Genomic DNA, 18,930 nt, shown 5'->3' with positions numbered 1-18,930 from the left:
GTGCTTTGTGACCACCTAGAGGGGTGGGATAGGGAGGGTGGGAGGGAGGGAGATGCAAGAGGGAAGAGATATGGGAACATATGTATATGTATAACTGATTCACTTTGTTGTAAAGCAGAAACTAACACACCATTGTAAAACAGTTATACTCCAATAGAGATGTTAAAAATATATATATACAATAAAAAGTTCTTACACATCAACTAAAGAAGGAATATAATACCCATACATGGAAAATGTGGATATAGTCAGGAAATAAAAATTCTACAAAGAAACACAAAGGGTTAATAAATACATAGAAAAACATTCAGCTTAAATGAATATTGAATAATTGCAAATTCCATTTTGGTACCTATTAAACTCCCAAATATTGCTTAATTATACAAATCAACATTGGAGAGCCAATTTACATGGCTGATTGAAAACAAACCACTATTCTTTTATGACACCTCTCAAATAATTGTAAAAGAATAAAAAAATGGGCTTCCCTGGTGGCGCAATGGTTGCGCGTCCGCCTGCCGATGCAGGGGAGCCGGGTTCGCGCCCCGGTCTGGGAGGATCCCGCATGCCGCGGAGCGGCTGGGCCCGTGAGCCATGGCCCCTGGGCCTGCGCATCCGGAGCCTGTGCTCCGCAACGGGAGAGGCCGCAGCAGAGGGAGGCCCGCATACCACAAAAAAAAAAAAAAAAAAAGAATAAAAAAAGACATAAAACAATGTGGTTGCAGAAAAATAAAGAGGAAAGGACAACAAACAAGAGATGTTGCAAAATTTTAAAAGCCTGGAAATAAGACATATAAGTTCAAACTCAATTATCCAACCCGAAAAATCAAAACTGAAATATTGGCCGGCTGAAATGGAGGAGGGTGTTAAGATGAAACATGCCAGAGAACTCCTGACAGGCTCAGAGATTGAAGGAAACAAGTAGGGCTGCACGTGGGAATGAAAGCATGGATGGATGGAAGTATGTATAGCAGTAAAAATCCAAGATACCCTCCTCTATCTCCAGAGCCAGTCAACTATCTCTTTCCATCTTGTTAAGAATGGAGGCTTATCTCCCTAGAGTGGTTGAATCAGACTGACTCTGGTCTTAGGGGTCTAAAATACAGTTGAAGGCAGAAATACCATAGAGTTAAAAGGGGTATTAAGTAAAAGCCTACATAATGAGCGATGGGTCTCATTCCTCTTCCTGCACTGAGCTCCCCATATTAGCAGCCAAGCTTATATAATGTTCCCATTCTTTGTTCCCAACCAGACAGAAGGTTTATGCCTAGGAAAATTAATCACCTAACAGAAAAGACCCACCACTACTAACAGGCAGGGGAGTCCCAGGGTCCCTACATAATCACCGCACAGTGAAATCTATCAGTTGACAAGCCCTGCTTATATATACTGAGAACTTTCAATAGCTTTTCACCATTTCGTTTGCAAATATAAATAGATCATCAGACATGTGTGGAAAAAGGAAACTTGAACTTGGTGAAAATAGACAACAACTGTTAAAAAAAAGAAACTTTAAAAACTGTTATTAATACCCTCAGAGATAAGAAAAAATATTGCAATAAGCATAGGTTCTCATATTTTTTAATTACAGAATAAAATGTTCTTGGAAATCATAGCAGTAAAAAATTTAACAGAAGGGTTAAAAAAATAAAGTTCAGGAAGTCTTCTAGAAAGTAGGAAAAAAAGACAGATATGAAAGATGAGAGAAAAAATAAGAAAACGAGAGATTCCAAGAGATTAAACATCTGGCTAATAGCATAATGAATGAAAAAAGGCCCAACTGATGCACACTGGCAATAATTTTTACAGCAATGCAGAGAAAGATAAGATTCTTATAGTGTCCATGGAAAATGGGTAACATAAAAAAGATAACGAACTCCCTCTTGTGAGAGCACTGGAATCACAACTAACTGCTGAACAATCATTGAGAGGAAGACACTGGAACTCACCAAAAAAGATACCCCACATCCAAAGACAAAAGTAGGAGGGGCACAATCACAATAAAAACAAACCCCATAACTGCTGGGTGGGTGACTCACAAACTGGAGAACAATTATACCACAGAAGCCCACCCACTGGAGTGAAGGTTCTGAGCCCCACATCAGGCTTCCCAACCTGGGGCTCTGGCAACGGAAGGGGGAATTCCCAGAGAATCAGACATTGATGGCTAGAGGGATTTGACTGTAGGACTTCAACAGGACTGGGGAAACAGAGACTCCACTTTTGGAGGTCACACACAAAGTAGTGTGCCCATCAGGACCCGGGGGAAGGAGCAGTCATGCCGCAGGAGACTGAACCAGACCTACCTGCTAGTGTTGAAGGGTCTCCTACAGAGGCTGGGGGTGGCTGTGGCTCACCGTGAGGACAAGGACACTGGCAGCAGAAGTTCTGGGAACTACTCCTTGGCATGAGCCCTCCATTAGCCCCACCAAAGAGCCCGTAGCCTGCAGTGCTGGGTCACCTTAGCCCAAACAACCAATAGGGAGGGAACTCAGCCCCACCCATAACCAGACAAGCAGATTAAAGTTTTACTGAGCTCTGCCCACCAGAGAAACAGTCAGCTCTACCCACCACCAGTCCCTCCCATCAGGAAGATTGCACAAGCCTCACAGATAGCCTCATCCACCAGAGGGCAGACAGCAGAAGCAAGAACTACAATCCTGCAGCCTGTGGAACGAAAACCACATTCACGCTCTGGCAACGGAAGGGGGAATTCCCAGAGAATCAGACATTGATGGCTAGAGGGATTTGACTGTAGGACTTCAACAGGACTGGGGAAACAGAGACTCCACTTTTGGAGGTCACACACAAAGTAGTGTGCCCATCAGGACCCGGGGGAAGGAGCAGTCATGCCGCAGGAGACTGAACCAGACCTACCTGCTAGTGTTGAAGGGTCTCCTACAGAGGCTGGGGGTGGCTGTGGCTCACCGTGAGGACAAGGACACTGGCAGCAGAAGTTCTGGGAACTACTCCTTGGCATGAGCCCTCCATTAGCCCCACCAAAGAGCCCGTAGCCTGCAGTGATGGGTCACCTTAGCCCAAACAACCAATAGGGAGGGAACTCAGCCCCACCCATAACCAGACAAGCAGATTAAAGTTTTACTGAGCTCTGCCCACCAGAGAAACAGTCAGCTCTACCCACCACCAGTCCCTCCCATCAGGAAGATTGCACAAGCCTCACAGATAGCCTCATCCACCAGAGGGCAGACAGCAGAAGCAAGAACTACAATCCTGCAGCCTGTGGAACGAAAACCACATTCACAGAAAGATAGACAAGATGAAAAGACAGAGGGCTGTGTACCAGATGAAGGAACAAAACCCCAGAAAAACAACTAAATGAAGTGGAGATAGGCAACCGTCTAGAAAAAGAATTCAGAATAATGATAGTGAAGATGATCCAGGAACTCGGAAAAGGAATGGAGGAAAAGATCGAGAAGATGTAAGAAATGTTTAACAAAGATCTAGAAGAATTAAAGAACAAACATCTAGAAGAATAAAAGAACAAACAAACACAGATGAGCAATACAATAACTGAAATGAAAAATACACTAGAAGGAATTAATAGCAGAATAACTGAGGCAGAAGAACCGATAAGTGACCCAGAAGACAGAATGGTGGAATTCACTGCTGCAGAAGAGAATAAAGAAAAAAGAATGGAAAGAAATGAAGAGAACTTAAGAGGCCTCTGGGACAACATTAAATGCACCAACATTCGCATTATAGAAGTCCCAGAAGGAGAAGAGAGAGAGAAAGGAACTGAGAAAATATTTGAAGAGATTATAGTCGAAAACTTCCCTAACATGGGAAAGGAAATAGCCACCCAGGTCCAGGAAACGCAGAGAGTCCCATACAGGATAAACCCAAGGAGGAACACAGCAAGACACACAGTAATCAAACTGAAAAAAATTAAAGACAAAGAAAAATTATTAAAAGCAACAAGGGAAAAACGACAAATAACATACAAGGGAACTCCCATAAGGTTAACAGCTGATTTTTCAGCAGAAACTCTACAAGCTAGAAGGGAGTGGCACAATATATTTAAAGTGATGAAACGGAATAACCTACAACCAAGATTACTATACCCAGTAAGGATCTCATTCAGATTCAACGGAGAAATCAAGAGCTATACAGACAAGCAAAAGTTAAGAGAATTCAGCACCACCAAAGCAGCTTTACGACAAATGCTAAAGGAACTTCTCTAAGTGGGAAACACAGGAGAAGAAAAGGGCCTACAAAAACAAACCAAAAACAATTAAGATAATGGTAATAGGAACATACATATCAATAATTACCTTAAATGTGAATGGATTAAATGCTCCCACCAAAAGACACAGGCTGCCTGAATGGATACAAAAAGAAGACCCACATATATGCTGTCTACAAGAGACCCACTTCAGACCTAGGGACACATACAGACTGAAAGTGAGGGGATGGAAAAAGAAATTCCATGTAAATGGAAATCAAAAGAAAGCTGGAGTAGCAATACTCATATCAGATAAAACAGACTTTAAAATAAAGAAAGTTACAAGAGACAAGGAAGGACACTGCATAATGATCAAGGGATCAATCCAAGAAGAAGATATAACAATTATAAATATATATGCACCCAACATAGGAGCACCACAATACATAAGGCAAACGCTAACAGCAATAAAAGAGGAAATCGATAGTAGCACAATAATAGTGGGGGACTTTGACACCTCACTTACACCAATGGACAGATCATGCAGACAGAAAATTAATAATAAGGAAACACAAGCTTTATATGACACAATAGACCAGAGAGATTTAATTGATATTTATAGGACATTCCATCTGAAAACAGTAGATTACACTTTCTTCTCAAGTGCTTATGGAACATTCTCCAGGATAGGTCAGATGTTGGGTCACAAATCAAGCCTTGGTAAAATTAAGAAAACTGAAATCTGTTCAAGAATCTTTTCTGACCACAATGCTATGAGATTAGAATAAATTACACGGAAAAAACATGAAAAACACAAACACACGGAGGCTAAACAATAACCAAAATCACTGAAGAAATCAAAGAGGAAATCAAAAAATACCTAGAGACAAATGACAATGAAAACATGATGATCCAAAACCTATGGGATGCAGTAAAAGCAGTTCTAAGAGGGAAATTTACAGCAATACAATCCTACCTCAAGAAACAAGAAAAATCTCAAATAAACAATCTAACCTTACACCTAAAGGAATGAGAGAAAGAAGAACAAAGAAAACCCAAAGTTAGTAGAAGGAAAGAAATCATAAAGATCAGAGCAGAAATAAATGAAATAGAAACAGAGAAAATAATAGCAAACATCAATAAAACTAAAAGTTGCTTCTTTGAGAAGATAAACAAATTGATACACCTTTAGCCAGACTCATCAAGAAAAAGAGGGAGAGGACTCAAATCAATAAAATTAGAAATGAAAAGGAGAAGTTGCAATGGACACCACAGAAATACAAAGCATCCTAAGAGACTACTACAAGCAACTCTATGTCAATAAAATGGACAACCTGGAAGAAATGGACAAATTCTTAGAAACGTATAACCTTCCAAGGCTGAACCAGGAAGAAATAGAAAATATGAACAGACCAATCACAAGTAACGAAATTGAGACTGTGATTAAAAATCTCCCAACAAACAGAAGTCCAGGACCACATGGCTTTACAGGCGAATTCTACCAAACATTTAGAGAAGAGCTAACATCCATCCTTCTCAAACTCTTCCAAAAAATTGCAGAGGGATGAACGCTCCCAAACTCATTCTACGAGGCCACAATCACCCTGATACCAAAACCAGACAAAGATACGACAAAAAGGGAAACTATAGACCAATATCACTGATGAATATAGATGCAAAAATCCTCAGCCAAATACTAGCAAACAGAATCCAACAACATATTAAAAGGATCATACACCATGATCAAGTGGGATTTATCCAGGGATGCAAGGATTCTTCAATATATGCAAATCAATCAATATGATACACCACATTAACAAACTGAAGAAGAAAAACCATATGATCATCTCAATAGATGCAGAAAAGGCTTTGGACACAATTCAACACTGATTTATGATAAAAACTCTCCAGAAAGTGGGCACAGAGGGAAACTACCTCAACATAATAAAGGCCATATATGACAAACCCACAGCAAACATCATTCTCAATGGTGAAAACTGAAAGAATTTCCTCTAAGATCAGGAACAAGAAAAAGATGTCTACTCTTGCCACTATTACTCAACATAGTTTTAGAAGTCCTAGTCATGGCTACCAGAGAAGAAAAGAAATAAAAGAAATAGAAATTGGAAAACAAGAAGTAAAACTGTCACTGTTTGCAGATGACATGATACCATACATAGATAATCCTAAAGAGGCCACCAGAAAACTACTAAAGCTAATCAATGAATTTGGTAAAGCTGCAGGATACAAAATTTCTTGCATTCCTGTACACTAACAATGAAAGATCAGAAAGAGAATTCAAGGAAACAATCCCATTCACCACTGCAACAAAAAGAATAAAATACCTAGGAATTAACCTAACTAAGAAGGTAAAAGACCTGTACTCAGAAAACTATAAGACACTGATGAAAGAAATTAAAGATGACACAAACAGATGGAGAGATATACCACGTTCTTGGACTGGAAGAATCAATATGGTGAAAATGACTATATTACCTAAAGCAATCTACAGATTCAATGCAATCCCTCTCAAATTACAAATGTCATTTTTTACAGAACTAAAACAAAAAATCTTAAAATTTGTATGGAGACACAAAAGACCCTGAATAGCCAAAGCAATCTTGAGGTAAAAAAAAACAGAGCTGGAGGAATCAGACTCCCTAACTTCAGTAATCAAGACAATATGGTACTGGCACAAAAACAGGAATATAGATCAATGGAACAGGATAGAAAGCCCAGAGATAAACCCACACACATATGGTCACCTTATCTTTGATAAAGGAGGCAAGGATATACAATGGAGAAAAGACAGCCTCTTCAATAAGTGGTGCTGGGAAAACTGGACAGTTACATGTAAAAGAATGAAATTAGAACACTTCCTAACACCATACACCTAAATAAACTGATTAAAGACCTAAGTGTAAGAGTGGACACTATAAAACTCTTAGAGGGAAACATAGGAAGAACACTCTGACATAAATCACAGCAAGACCTTTTTTGACCCAACTCCTAGGGTAATGGAAATAAAAACAAAAATAAATGAATGGCACCTAATGAAACTTAAAAGCTTTTCACAGCAAAGGAAACTATAAACAAGATGAAAAGACAACGTTCAGAATGGGAGGAAATATCTGAAAATCAATCAATGGACAAGGGATTAATCTCCAAAATACATAAATAGCTCATGCAGTTTAACATTAAAAAAACAAACAACCCAGTCAAAAAATGGGTAGAAGACCTAAATAGACATTTCTCCAAAGAAGATATACAGATGGCTAAGAGGCACATGAAAAGATGCTCAACATCACTAATTATTAGAGAAATGCAAATCAAAACTACAATTAGGTATCACCTCACACCGGTTAGAATAGGCATCATCAGAAAATCTACAAACAACAAATGCTGGAGAGGGTGTGGAGAAAAGGGAACCCTCTTGCACTGTTGGTGGGAATGTAAACTGATACAGCCACTATGGAGAACAGTTTGGAGATTCCTTAAAAAACTAGAAATAGAATTACCATATGACCCACTACTGGGCATATACCCAGAGAAAACCAGAATTCAAAAAGACACATAAGTAAGTCAGAAAGGGAGAAACAAATATCAGATATTAACGCATATATGTGGAATCTAGAAAAATGGTACAGGTTTGCAAGGCAGAAAGAGAGACACAGATGTAGAGAACAAATGTATGGACACCAAGGGGGGAAAGTCGGGAGGGTGGGGTAGTGGTGGTGGGATGAATTGGGAGATTGGGATTGACATATATATACTAAGAGGGATAAAATAGATAACTAATAAGAACCTGCTGTATTAAAAAAAGAAAATTCAAAAAAAAAAGAAAGAATCAAACTGCACCAAACTTCTTAATGCCAACACTAGAAATTAGAAGATAATGGAACATAACCTTCATTCTCTTCTGAGGAAAATTAATTACCAACCAAGAATTCTATATGCAGCTGAACTATACATTAAATGTGAAGATACATGTAAGGCACTTTCCAGGGGCGTGAAGTCTCAAAAAATTTGTTGCCTCTGTACTCCTTGTCAGTAAGCTATTGAAGGACATGATTCAGGAAGATAAGTATAAACCTAAAAGAGGACATGTGACCCAGCAAAAGAGGAGGATAGCGAGAAAATTAAAGAAAATTTCCAGGATGATGGATAAGGAAAATTTCAGGATGAAATCTCTAAATAGCAAGCTTAGAGAAAAACCAGACTAGAGCAGAATCATGGAGGGCTCCAAGAGGATATATTTTAAAAAATGAAGAGATATGACAGAAAAACTGATATATCTAATATATTCAGATAATTATACTTTTTTTTGGGTGAGTTTGTAAATGGAAAGACACAAGAATTCTGAGGCCAGAAACTTTGGTGTTTTGTTTACTGCTATATTCCCCCAAAGTCTAGAAAGTGGCTAGCACGTGGTGGGAAACTTTATAAATATTTGAGTGAATTAAAAAATTAATGAGTGCATGGAAAATTAAACAAGGCTTTTCTAAACTCTGGAAAAAACAACTTATTATATAAAAATTAAATTTAATAATTATATAGTAGATGGCTTAGCTGTGTAGAAATTATCTATAGTTTTATTGTAAACAAATTGTGATAGCTATATTGAGCTATATTGAGAAGACAGAAGAAAGGAAATAGCGTGTGTGTGAGTATGTATGTTAGAGATAGAGGAAGGGGAAGAGAGAAGGAGCGAGAAGAAGGAAGGGAGGGAAAAAGGAGAAAAGAGGGAGACAGCATGTAGATCGTTATCTGTGAGAGCTAAGTCATCTTTCATAGCAGAAAGTCAATACTTAATGCTACTTAAATCTGATGTTAAAAAATATGGATACAAATAGTAGAATAAACAGATTAAAACATATCTAAAACAGTAAAAACTTTTATCTCTAAAGAGTGGAAATTGGGAGTAGGTAGGAGTTGTAGAGGAGGCCACAATTTTTGCATAAACCTTGTTGAACAACTGACTTTTTAAACTATGTACATGCTTGATTTAATAGTAATAAAATTAAATTAAACTATAGCAAGTCATAAAAAGACAAATACTGGGAACCTACCTCAACATGACAAAGGCCATATATGACAAACACACACCTAACATCATACTTAACAGTGAAAAGCTGAAAGCATTTCCTCTAAGATCACGAAAAAGACAAGGATGCCCACTCTCACTTTTATTCAACATAGTTTCAGAAGTCGTAGCCACAGCAATCACAGAAGAAAAATAAATAAAATGAATCCAAATTGGAAAAGAAGAAATAAAACGATCACTGTTTGCAGATGACATCATACTATACATAGAAAATCCTGGGGCTTCCCTGGTGGCACAGTGGTTAAGAATCCTCCTGCCAATGCAGGGGACACATGTTCAAGTCCTGGTCCAGGAAGATCCCACATGTCATGGAGCAACTAAGCCCATGCGCCACAGCTACTGAGCCTGTGCTCTAGAGCCCACAAGCCACAACTACTGAAGCACGTGCACCTAGAGCCTGTGCTTCAGAACAAGAGAAGCCACCACGATGAGAAGCCCTTGCACTGAAACAAGGAGTAGCCCCGCTCACTGCAACTAGAGAAAGCCTGAGTGCAGCAGTGAAGACCCAATGCAGCCAAAAATAAAATCAATAAAATAAATAAATGTACATATATAAAACAGAAAATCCTAAAGATGCTACCAGAAAACTGCTAGAGCTCATCAATGAATTTGGTAAAGTTGCAGGATACAAAATTAATAAACAGAAATCTGTAGTATTTCTATACATTAACAGTGAAAGATCAGAAAGGGAAATTAAGGAAACAATTCCATTTACCATTGCATCAAAAAGGATAAAATAGCTAAAAATAAACCTACCTAAGGAGACAAAAGACCTGTATTCTGAAAACTATAAGACACTGATGAAAGAAATCAGAGATGACACAAACAGATGGAAAGTTATACCACGTTCTTGGGTTGGAAGATTTAATATCATCACAATGACTATACTACCCAAGGTAATCTAAGATTCAATGCAATCCCTATCAAATTACTAATGGCATTTTTCACAGAACTAGAACAAAAAAATTTTACAATTTGTAGGAAATACAAAAGGCTCTGAATAGACAAAGTAACCTTGAGAAAGAAAAATGAAGATGCAAGAATCAGGCTCCGTGAATTCAGACTAAGCTACAGTAATCAAAACAGAATGGTACTGGCACAAAAACAGAAATATAGATCAATGGAACAGGATAGAAAGCCCAGAAATAAACCCATGCACCTACAGTCAGTTAATCTATGACAAAGGATGCAAGAATATACAATGGAGAAAAGACAGTCTCCTCAATAAGTGGTGCTGGAGAAACTGGACAAATACATGTAAGAGAATGAAATTAGAACATTCTCTAACATCATACACAAAAATAAACTCAAAATGGATCAAAGACCTAAATGTAAGTCTGGATACTATAAAACTCTTAGAGGAAAACAGGCAGAATATTCTCTTACATAAATCGCAGCAATATCTTTCTGGATCTGTCTCCTAGAGTAATGGAAACAAAAACAAAAATAAACAAACAGGACCTAATTAAACTTAAAAGCTTTTGCCCAGCAAAGAAAACCATAAACAAAATGAAAAGACAACCTACAGAATGGGAGAAAATATTTGCAAACAAATGACCAACAAAGGATTAATCTCCAAAATATACAAACAGCTCATAAAGCTCAATATCAAAAATACAAACAACCCAATCAAAAAATGGGCAGAAGACCTAAATAGACATTTCTCTAAAGAAGACATATAGATGGCCAAAATGCACATCAAAAGATGTTGAACATCACTAATTATTAGAGAAATGCAAATCAAAACTACAATCAGGTATCACCTCACACCGGTTAGAACGGGCATCATCAGAAAATCTACAAACAACAGATGTTGTAGAGGGTGTGGAGACAAGGGAACCCTCTTGCACTGTTGGTGGGAATGTAAACTGATACAGCCACTATGGAGAACAGTATGGAGGTTCCTTAAAAAACTACAAATAGAATTACCATATGACCCAGCAATCCCACTACTGGGCATATACCCTGAGAAAATCATAATTAGAAAAGACACATGCACCCCAATGTTCATTGCAGCACTATTTACAATAACCAGGTCATGGAAACCACCTAAATGCCCATCGACAGACTAATGGATAAAGAAGATGTGGTACATATATACAATGGAATATTACTCAGCCATAAAAAGGAATGAAATTGGGTCATTTGTAGAGATGTGGATGGACCTAGAGACTGTCATACAGAGTGAAGTCAGAAAGAGAAAAACAAATATTGTATATTAATGCATATATGTGGTACCTATAAAAATGGTACAGATGAACCGATTTTCAGGGCAGAAAGAGAGACACAGATGTAGAGAACAAATGTATGGACACCAAGGGGGGAAGCGGGGGGTTGTGGTGGTGGTGGGATGAACTGGAAGATTGGGATTGACATGTATACACTGATGTGTATAAAATTGATGACTAATAAGAACGTGCTGTATAAGAAAATAAATTAATTAATTTAAAATTTTAAACAACACAAAAAGATATCACACACAAAAAAGAAAACCATAATTCAAAAAGATACATGCACTCCACCACTCATTGCAGCACTATTTACAATAGCCAAGACATGGAAGCAACTTAAATGTCCATCAACAGAGGATTGCATAAAGAAGATGTGGTACATACATACAATGGAATATTACTCACTTATAAAAAAGAACAAAATAGGGCTTCCCTGGTGGCGCAGTGGTTGGGAGTCCGCCTGCCGATGCAGGGAGCATGGGTTCGTGCCCCGGTCCGGGGAGATCCCACATGCCGCGGAGTGGCTGGGCCCGTGAGCCACGGCCGCTGAGCCTGCGCGTCCGGAGCCTGTGCTCCGCAACGGGAGAGGCCACAGCGGTGAGAGGCCCGCGTACCACAAAAAAAAAAAAATAATGCCATTTGCAGGAACATGGATGGACCTAGAGACTGTCATACTGAGTGAAGTAAGTCAGACAGAGAAAGACAAATATCATAGGATATCGCTTATATGTGGAATCTAAAAAAAAGGGTACAAATGAACTTATCTACAAAAGAGAAATAGAGTGACAGATGTAGAAAACAAACTTATGGTTAGGGGGAGGGATAAATTGGGAGACTGGGACTGACATATACAGATTACTATATATAAAATAGATAACTAATAATGACCTGCTGTATAGCACAGGGAACTCTACTCAATAGTCTGTAATGGCCTATATGGGAAAAGAACTTAAAAAAGACTGGATATATATATATATGTATAACTGATTCACTTTGCTGTACACCTGAAACGAACACAACATTGTAAATCAACTATACTCCAATAAAAATTAAAAAATAAAAATAACATTAACAGAAAAAAAAGAAAGAAAAGATACATGTACTCCAATATTCATTGCAGCACTATTTACAATAGCCAAGACATGGAAGCAACCTAAATGCCCATCGACAGATGAATGGATAAAGAAAATGTGGTGTGTGTATGTGTGTGTGTGTATATATATATATATATATGCACATACACTATATATACATATATAATGGAATATTACTTAGCCATAAAAAAGAATAAAATTCTTTTTATTTACAGCAACGTGAATGGACCTGGAGATTATCATTCTGAGTGAAGTAAGTCAGACAGAGAAATACAAATGTCCTATGATATCACTTATTTGTGGAATCTAAAAAATGATACAAATGAACTTATTTACAAAACAGAAATAGACTCACAGACATAGAAAAGAAACTTATGATTACCAAAGGGGAAAGGTGATAGGGATGGATAAATTAGGAATTTGAGAGTAACATATACACAGTACTATATATAAAATAGATAAACAACAAGGACCTACTGTATAGCACAGGGACTATATTCAATATCTTGTAATAATCTACAGGGGAAAAAATCTGTAAAAGAATATATATATATATCTGAATCACTTTGTTGTACACCTGAAACTAACATAACATTGTAAATCAACTATACGTCAATAAAAATAAATTATTTTTATTTATTAAAAAGACAAATACTGTATGATTCCAGTTAAATGTATCTAGAATAATCAAAGTGTAGAAACAGAAAATAAAATGGTGGTTGCTAGGGGCTGGAGGTAAGAGGAAATGAAGAGTAGTTATTAATGGGCACAGAGTTTCAGTTTTGTAGGATAAAAATTCTGGAGATTGGTTTTACAACACTGTAAATATGTTTACTATGATTAAATAGTATACTAAAAAATGGCTGAGATGGTAAATTTTATGTTATGTGTATTTTACCACAATTTAAAAAATTAATTATGGCAAAATTGTGCTAAAATAAGAATTCTTGGGTTCTGCTCCTGATAATAGCTGAGTAGCTCCTATAGGATCAAATCTACATGTAACAACTATAAACTCTGGGAGGAAAAAAATAACTTGAACACACTGAAAAGTGGCCAAAAGCAAGCAGAAACTGTAAGAGGATTAGCACTTAAAAGAAAACAGTGGCACTGGAAGAGTTCCCAATTTTTTTTAATGGCTTTTAGCTGAAAGTAGGCTTAAAGAACCAGAGGATAGAGTCTAGGCTGACCAAAGTAGCTAAAAAGTGAAAAATCTTGGAGTGGAGAGAGAGAAAGAGGAAAGCCTCAAATTCTATACAACAACCCTGCCAGTTTGGGCTAACCCCTGAACTACACATGAACAGGGCAGACTCAAGCAACCTATTTAAAGTTAAAATAACTCAATAGTGATTATCACTGCCACTTACTCCAGAGAGATAGAGCTTGGAATCTGAGTTCAGTTAAATTAACTGCCCACTAGCACACAGAAAATTAACATTGTTCAGAGAATTACAGGCATACCTTGAAGACGCTGCAGTTTTGGTTCCAGACCACCACAATGAAGTGAATATTGCAATAAAAGGAGTCACACAAATTGTTTGGTTTCCCAGTGCATATAAAAGTTATGTTTACACTATATTGTAGTCTATTAAATGTGCAGTAGCATTATGTCTAAAAAAAACCCCTTAATTAAAAAATACTTTATTGCTAAAAGATGCTAACCATCATCTGAGCTTTCAGCAAGTCATAATCTTTTTGCAATAGTAAAATCAAAAATCACTGATCACTATAACAAATATAATAATAATGATAATAACAATCATAATAATGTTAGAAATATTGTAAGGATTAGGAAAATGTAGCACGGAGATATAAAGTGAGCAAATGCTGTTAGAAAAATGGTGCAGATAGACTTGCTTGACACAAGGTTGCCACAAGCCTTCAATTTGTAAAAACCACAATTATTTGTGAAGCATGATAAAGTGAAGCATAATAAAATGAGATATACCTATATAACTGAATTCTAGAGTTACTCACAATGACCAGGAAACAATCCAAAACTACTAAACGTACAAAGAAACAGAAGAACGTGACCAACACTCAAAAGAAAAGCCAATTAGTGGAGACAAACCCCAAGATGAACCAGGTGTTAGAATTAGCAGACAAGGATTTTAAAGGAAAAAACACACCTGTAATGAATAAAATAGAAAATTTTAACAGGGAAATAGAAATTATAACAAAGATCCAAATGGAAATTCTAAAACCAAAAAAGCCAACATCTGAAATTTAAAAAAAAATCATTGTATGGGCTTAATGGCAGATTAGAAATAACAGAAGAGAGTTGATGAATCTGAGGATAGATCAATAGAAATTATTCAATATAAAGAATAAAGAAAAATAGATTTAAAAAAATTAGCAAAGAGCCAGGGACCTGTGGGACAATAAACTAAAGCTCTAATATACATGTAAACAGAGTTCCAAAAGGAGAGGATAAAGAGAATAGGGAAAAAATATATTTGAAAAAATACTGGCCCAAAATTCTTTATATTTCATGAAAAGAGCATTCTCAAACATTGATTTTTGGGGTGTAAACTGATTTAACTTTTTATGAAAAGCAATTTGGCAATGTGAATCAAGAATCTTAAAAGGATTTATACATACTTTAAGCTAGTAATTCTGCTTACAGGAATCTATTCCTAGGAAATAGGTAAAGTTAAAAATGTATGTACAGAAATGTTCCTCAAAGCATAATTCATTGTATAATAGTAAAACCTTATCCAATAACAGGCTTATTGATAAATATTGAGTAATAGTTGTCACACAATAAATATTTGTTAAATGAATTAATATCAAGTTTTCATAAAAAAGGACATCAGAAACTGGGATACACCAAAAAAAGCAAAAACTAAAATTCTATATAAGCATAATCCCTATTGCGATATAGAAATTATTATTACGAAAATGACAGAAAGGGGAAAAGGCCTCAGAGGATTGTCTCTGAATGGTAGGATTATGAATGATTTTTATTTTCTTCTTTACACTTTTCTATATTTTTCAAAAATTTATATTGTGAATATATTTATTCATATGATCAGAAAACTAGATTCACCAATATGAAGCTATAAATATATACCAAGCATATCCTTAATATCTGTGTGCTACATATTTTGCCTTCACCGACCACCCAAGTTTACCTTGGTCCAGAGCCACTCTCATTCATATCCAGACTGAGCTCTTGGGGTTTAGTAATGTCTTTATTAGCAACCAGTTCTCTTGATTTAAATACAGCTTGAGTTCTTAACCTGTAAAAATAAATTTAGACATAGAAATAGACCAAACAATACTAAAATTTGTATGGAACCACAAAAGGCCCTGAATAGCTAAATCTTGAGAAAGAAGAACAAAGTTGGAAGCATTACATTCTCTGATTTCAAACTATATTACAAAGCTATAGTCAAAACAGTACTGGCATACAATTCAACACTAAAACACCAAATAACCAGGTTAAAAAAATGGGCAGAGGATCTGAATAGACGTTTGTTCAAAGAAGACATACAGATGGCCAACAAGCACATGAAAAGATGCTTAACATCACTTATCATCAGGGAAATGAAAATCAAAACCATAATGAGATATCACCTCACACCTGTCAGAATGGCCATTATCAAGAAGACAGCAAATAACAAGTGTTGGCAAGGATGTGAAGAAAAGGGAATCCTCGTGCACTGTTGGTAGGAATGTAAATTGGTGTAGCCACTATGGAAAACAGTACAGAGATTCCTCAATAAATTAAAAATAGAACTATTATATGATGTAGCAATTCCACTCCTGGGTATTTATCTGAAGAAAACAAAAACGCTAATTATTCAACAGAAAAGATACATATGTCCCTGTGTTCACTGCAGCATTATTTACAATAGCCAAGATATGGAAGCAACCTTAGTGTCCATCAACAGATGAATGGATAAAGAAGATGTGGTATATGTATATAATGGAGTATTAAACAGCCATATAAAAGGAAAAAATCTTGCCATGTGCAACAACATGGATGGACTTGGAGGGTATTATGCTAAGTGAAATAAGTCAGACAGAGAAAGATAAATACTGTAGGATTTCACTTATATGTGGACTCTAAAAAACAAAACAAATGAACAAAAATAATGAAACAGAAACAGAGTCATAGATATAGAGAACAAATAGGTGTTTGCCAGAGGGGAGAGGGGTCAGGGAAGGTGAGAAATAGGTGAGGGAGATTAAGAGGTACAGTACAAATTTCCAGTTGCAAAATAAATGAGACATGGCTATGAAATGTACAGTATGGGGAATATAGTCAATAATTACGTAATATCTTTGTGTGGTGACAGATGACAACTAGACTTATTGTGGTGATCATTTTGAAATGTATAGATATATCAAGTCACTATGTTATATACCAGGAACTAACATAGTATTGTAGGTCAATTATACTTCAAAAACAAACAAAGAAACAAACTCATAGGAAAAAAAGGTGAGATTTGTGCTATCAGAGATGATAGGTAGGGAGAAGGGGAATTAGATAAAAGTAGTCAAAAGGTACAAACTTCCAATTATAAGATAAACAAGTACCAGGGATGTAATATACAACATAATAAATATAATGAACACTGCTGTATATTATATATGAAAGTTGTTAAGAGAGTAAACCCTAATGGTTCTTATCACAAGGAAAAAACTTTTTCTATTTAATTTTGTATCTATATAAGATGATAGATATTCACTAAACTTATCTTGGTAGTCATTTCATGATGTATGTAAGTGAAATTATCATGCTGTACACCCTAAACTTATACAGTGCTGTATGCCAATTATAGCTTAATAAAACTAGAAGAGGGGCTTTCCTGCTGGCGCAGCGGTTAAGAATCCACCTGCCAATGCAAGGGACATGGGTTCAATCCCTGGGCCGGGAAGATCCCACATGCCAAGGAGCAACTAAGCCTGTGTACCACAACTACTGAGCCTGCACTCTAGAGCCCGCGAGCCACATCTACTGAGCCCATGTGCCACAACCACTGAAGCCCGCGCACCTAGAGCCTGTGTTTCGCAACAAGAGAAGCCACCGCAATGAGAAGCCTGCGCACCACAACAAAGAGTAGCCCCAGCTCACCACAACTAGAGAAAGCCTGCACACAGCAACAAAGACCCAATGCAGCCAAAGATAAATAAATAAATTTATTTTAAAAAAACCTGGAAGTAAAAAGAGTAAATCAGAAATAAATAGAAGTGAGAAAAATACTAAATCAAAATACAAAATCAAATGAGTGAGTATACACACCCACACATACAAACTGACATATAAACAGTCACAAAGACCAATAAAACAGAATAGAAAACACAGAAATAAACCCTTGCATATATGGTCAACTAATCTTTGATCAGGGCACCAAGAATACACAATTGGGAAAGAATAGTCTCTTCAATAAATGGTTTTGGGAACAATGGACAGCCCCGTGAGAAAGAATGAAATTAGACCAGTATCTTACACGTTACACGTTACATAAGAATTAACTCAAAATGGGTTAAAGACTAGAATGTAAGACCTAAAACCATGAAACTCCTAGAAGAAAACATAGGTGGTAAGCTCACTGACACAGTCTTGGTGATGATCTTTTGGAGCTGACACAAAAAATAAAGGCAACAAAAAGCAAAAATAGATGTGGCACTACATCAAACTATAAAGCCTCTGCACAGCAAAGGAAACCACCAACAAAATGAAAATGAGACCTACCAAATGGGAGAAAATATTTGCAAATCATATATCTGATAAAGGGGTAATATCCAAAATATATAAAGAACTTACATAATTCAATAGCAAGAAGACAAACAATCCAATTAAAAAATGAGCAGAGGATATGAATAGACATTTTCCCAAAGAAGGCATACAGATGGCTAATAGGTACATGAAAAGATGCTCAATATCACTAATCATCAGGGAAATGCAAATCAAAACTACAATGAGATATCACCTCATACCTGTTAGAATGGCTATCATCAAAAAGACAAGAAACAACAATTGTGGTGAGGATATGGAGAAATGGGAATCCCTATATATTCTTGGTGAGAATGTAAAGTGGTACAGTCATTATGGAAAACAGTATGGAAGATCCTCAAAAATTTAAAAATAGAACTACCATATGATCTAGCAATTGGGTATTTATCTTAAGGAAATGAAATTTGTATCTTAAAGAGATGTCTGCACTTCCATGTCATTGCTGCATTAATCACAATAGCCAAGATATGGAAACAACCTAAGTGTCTATTGACAGATGAATGGATAAAGAAGATGTGAGATACACACACACACACACACACACACACACACACACACACACACACAGTGGA

General features: G+C 36.6%; 1 protein-coding gene across 7 annotated transcripts in view; it reads right to left on the bottom strand.

The window, feature by feature from the left end:
- KIAA1328 (KIAA1328 ortholog) overlaps positions 1-18,930 on the bottom strand; it is a 393,845-nt gene that overhangs the window by 129,272 nt on the left and 245,643 nt on the right. For 6 of the 7 annotated variants that reach the window (XM_024120502.3, XM_028480601.2, XM_028480602.2 and 3 more), the window contains one exon: positions 15,747-15,854. The exons of the other annotated variant lie outside the window; for it this stretch is intronic. In XM_024120502.3, the coding sequence (XP_023976270.2) occupies positions 15,747-15,854 (108 nt within the window). The remainder of the gene's footprint in view (positions 1-15,746; positions 15,855-18,930) is intronic. 7 annotated transcript variants of the gene reach the window in all.

Source organism: Physeter macrocephalus, chromosome 19 (genome assembly GCF_002837175.3).
Source record: "Physeter macrocephalus isolate SW-GA chromosome 19, ASM283717v5, whole genome shotgun sequence".
Lineage (NCBI taxonomy): Eukaryota > Metazoa > Chordata > Mammalia > Artiodactyla > Physeteridae > Physeter > Physeter macrocephalus.
The sequence above is the reverse complement of the archived record's forward strand: the minus strand, read 5'-3'. Positions and strand labels throughout refer to the sequence as shown.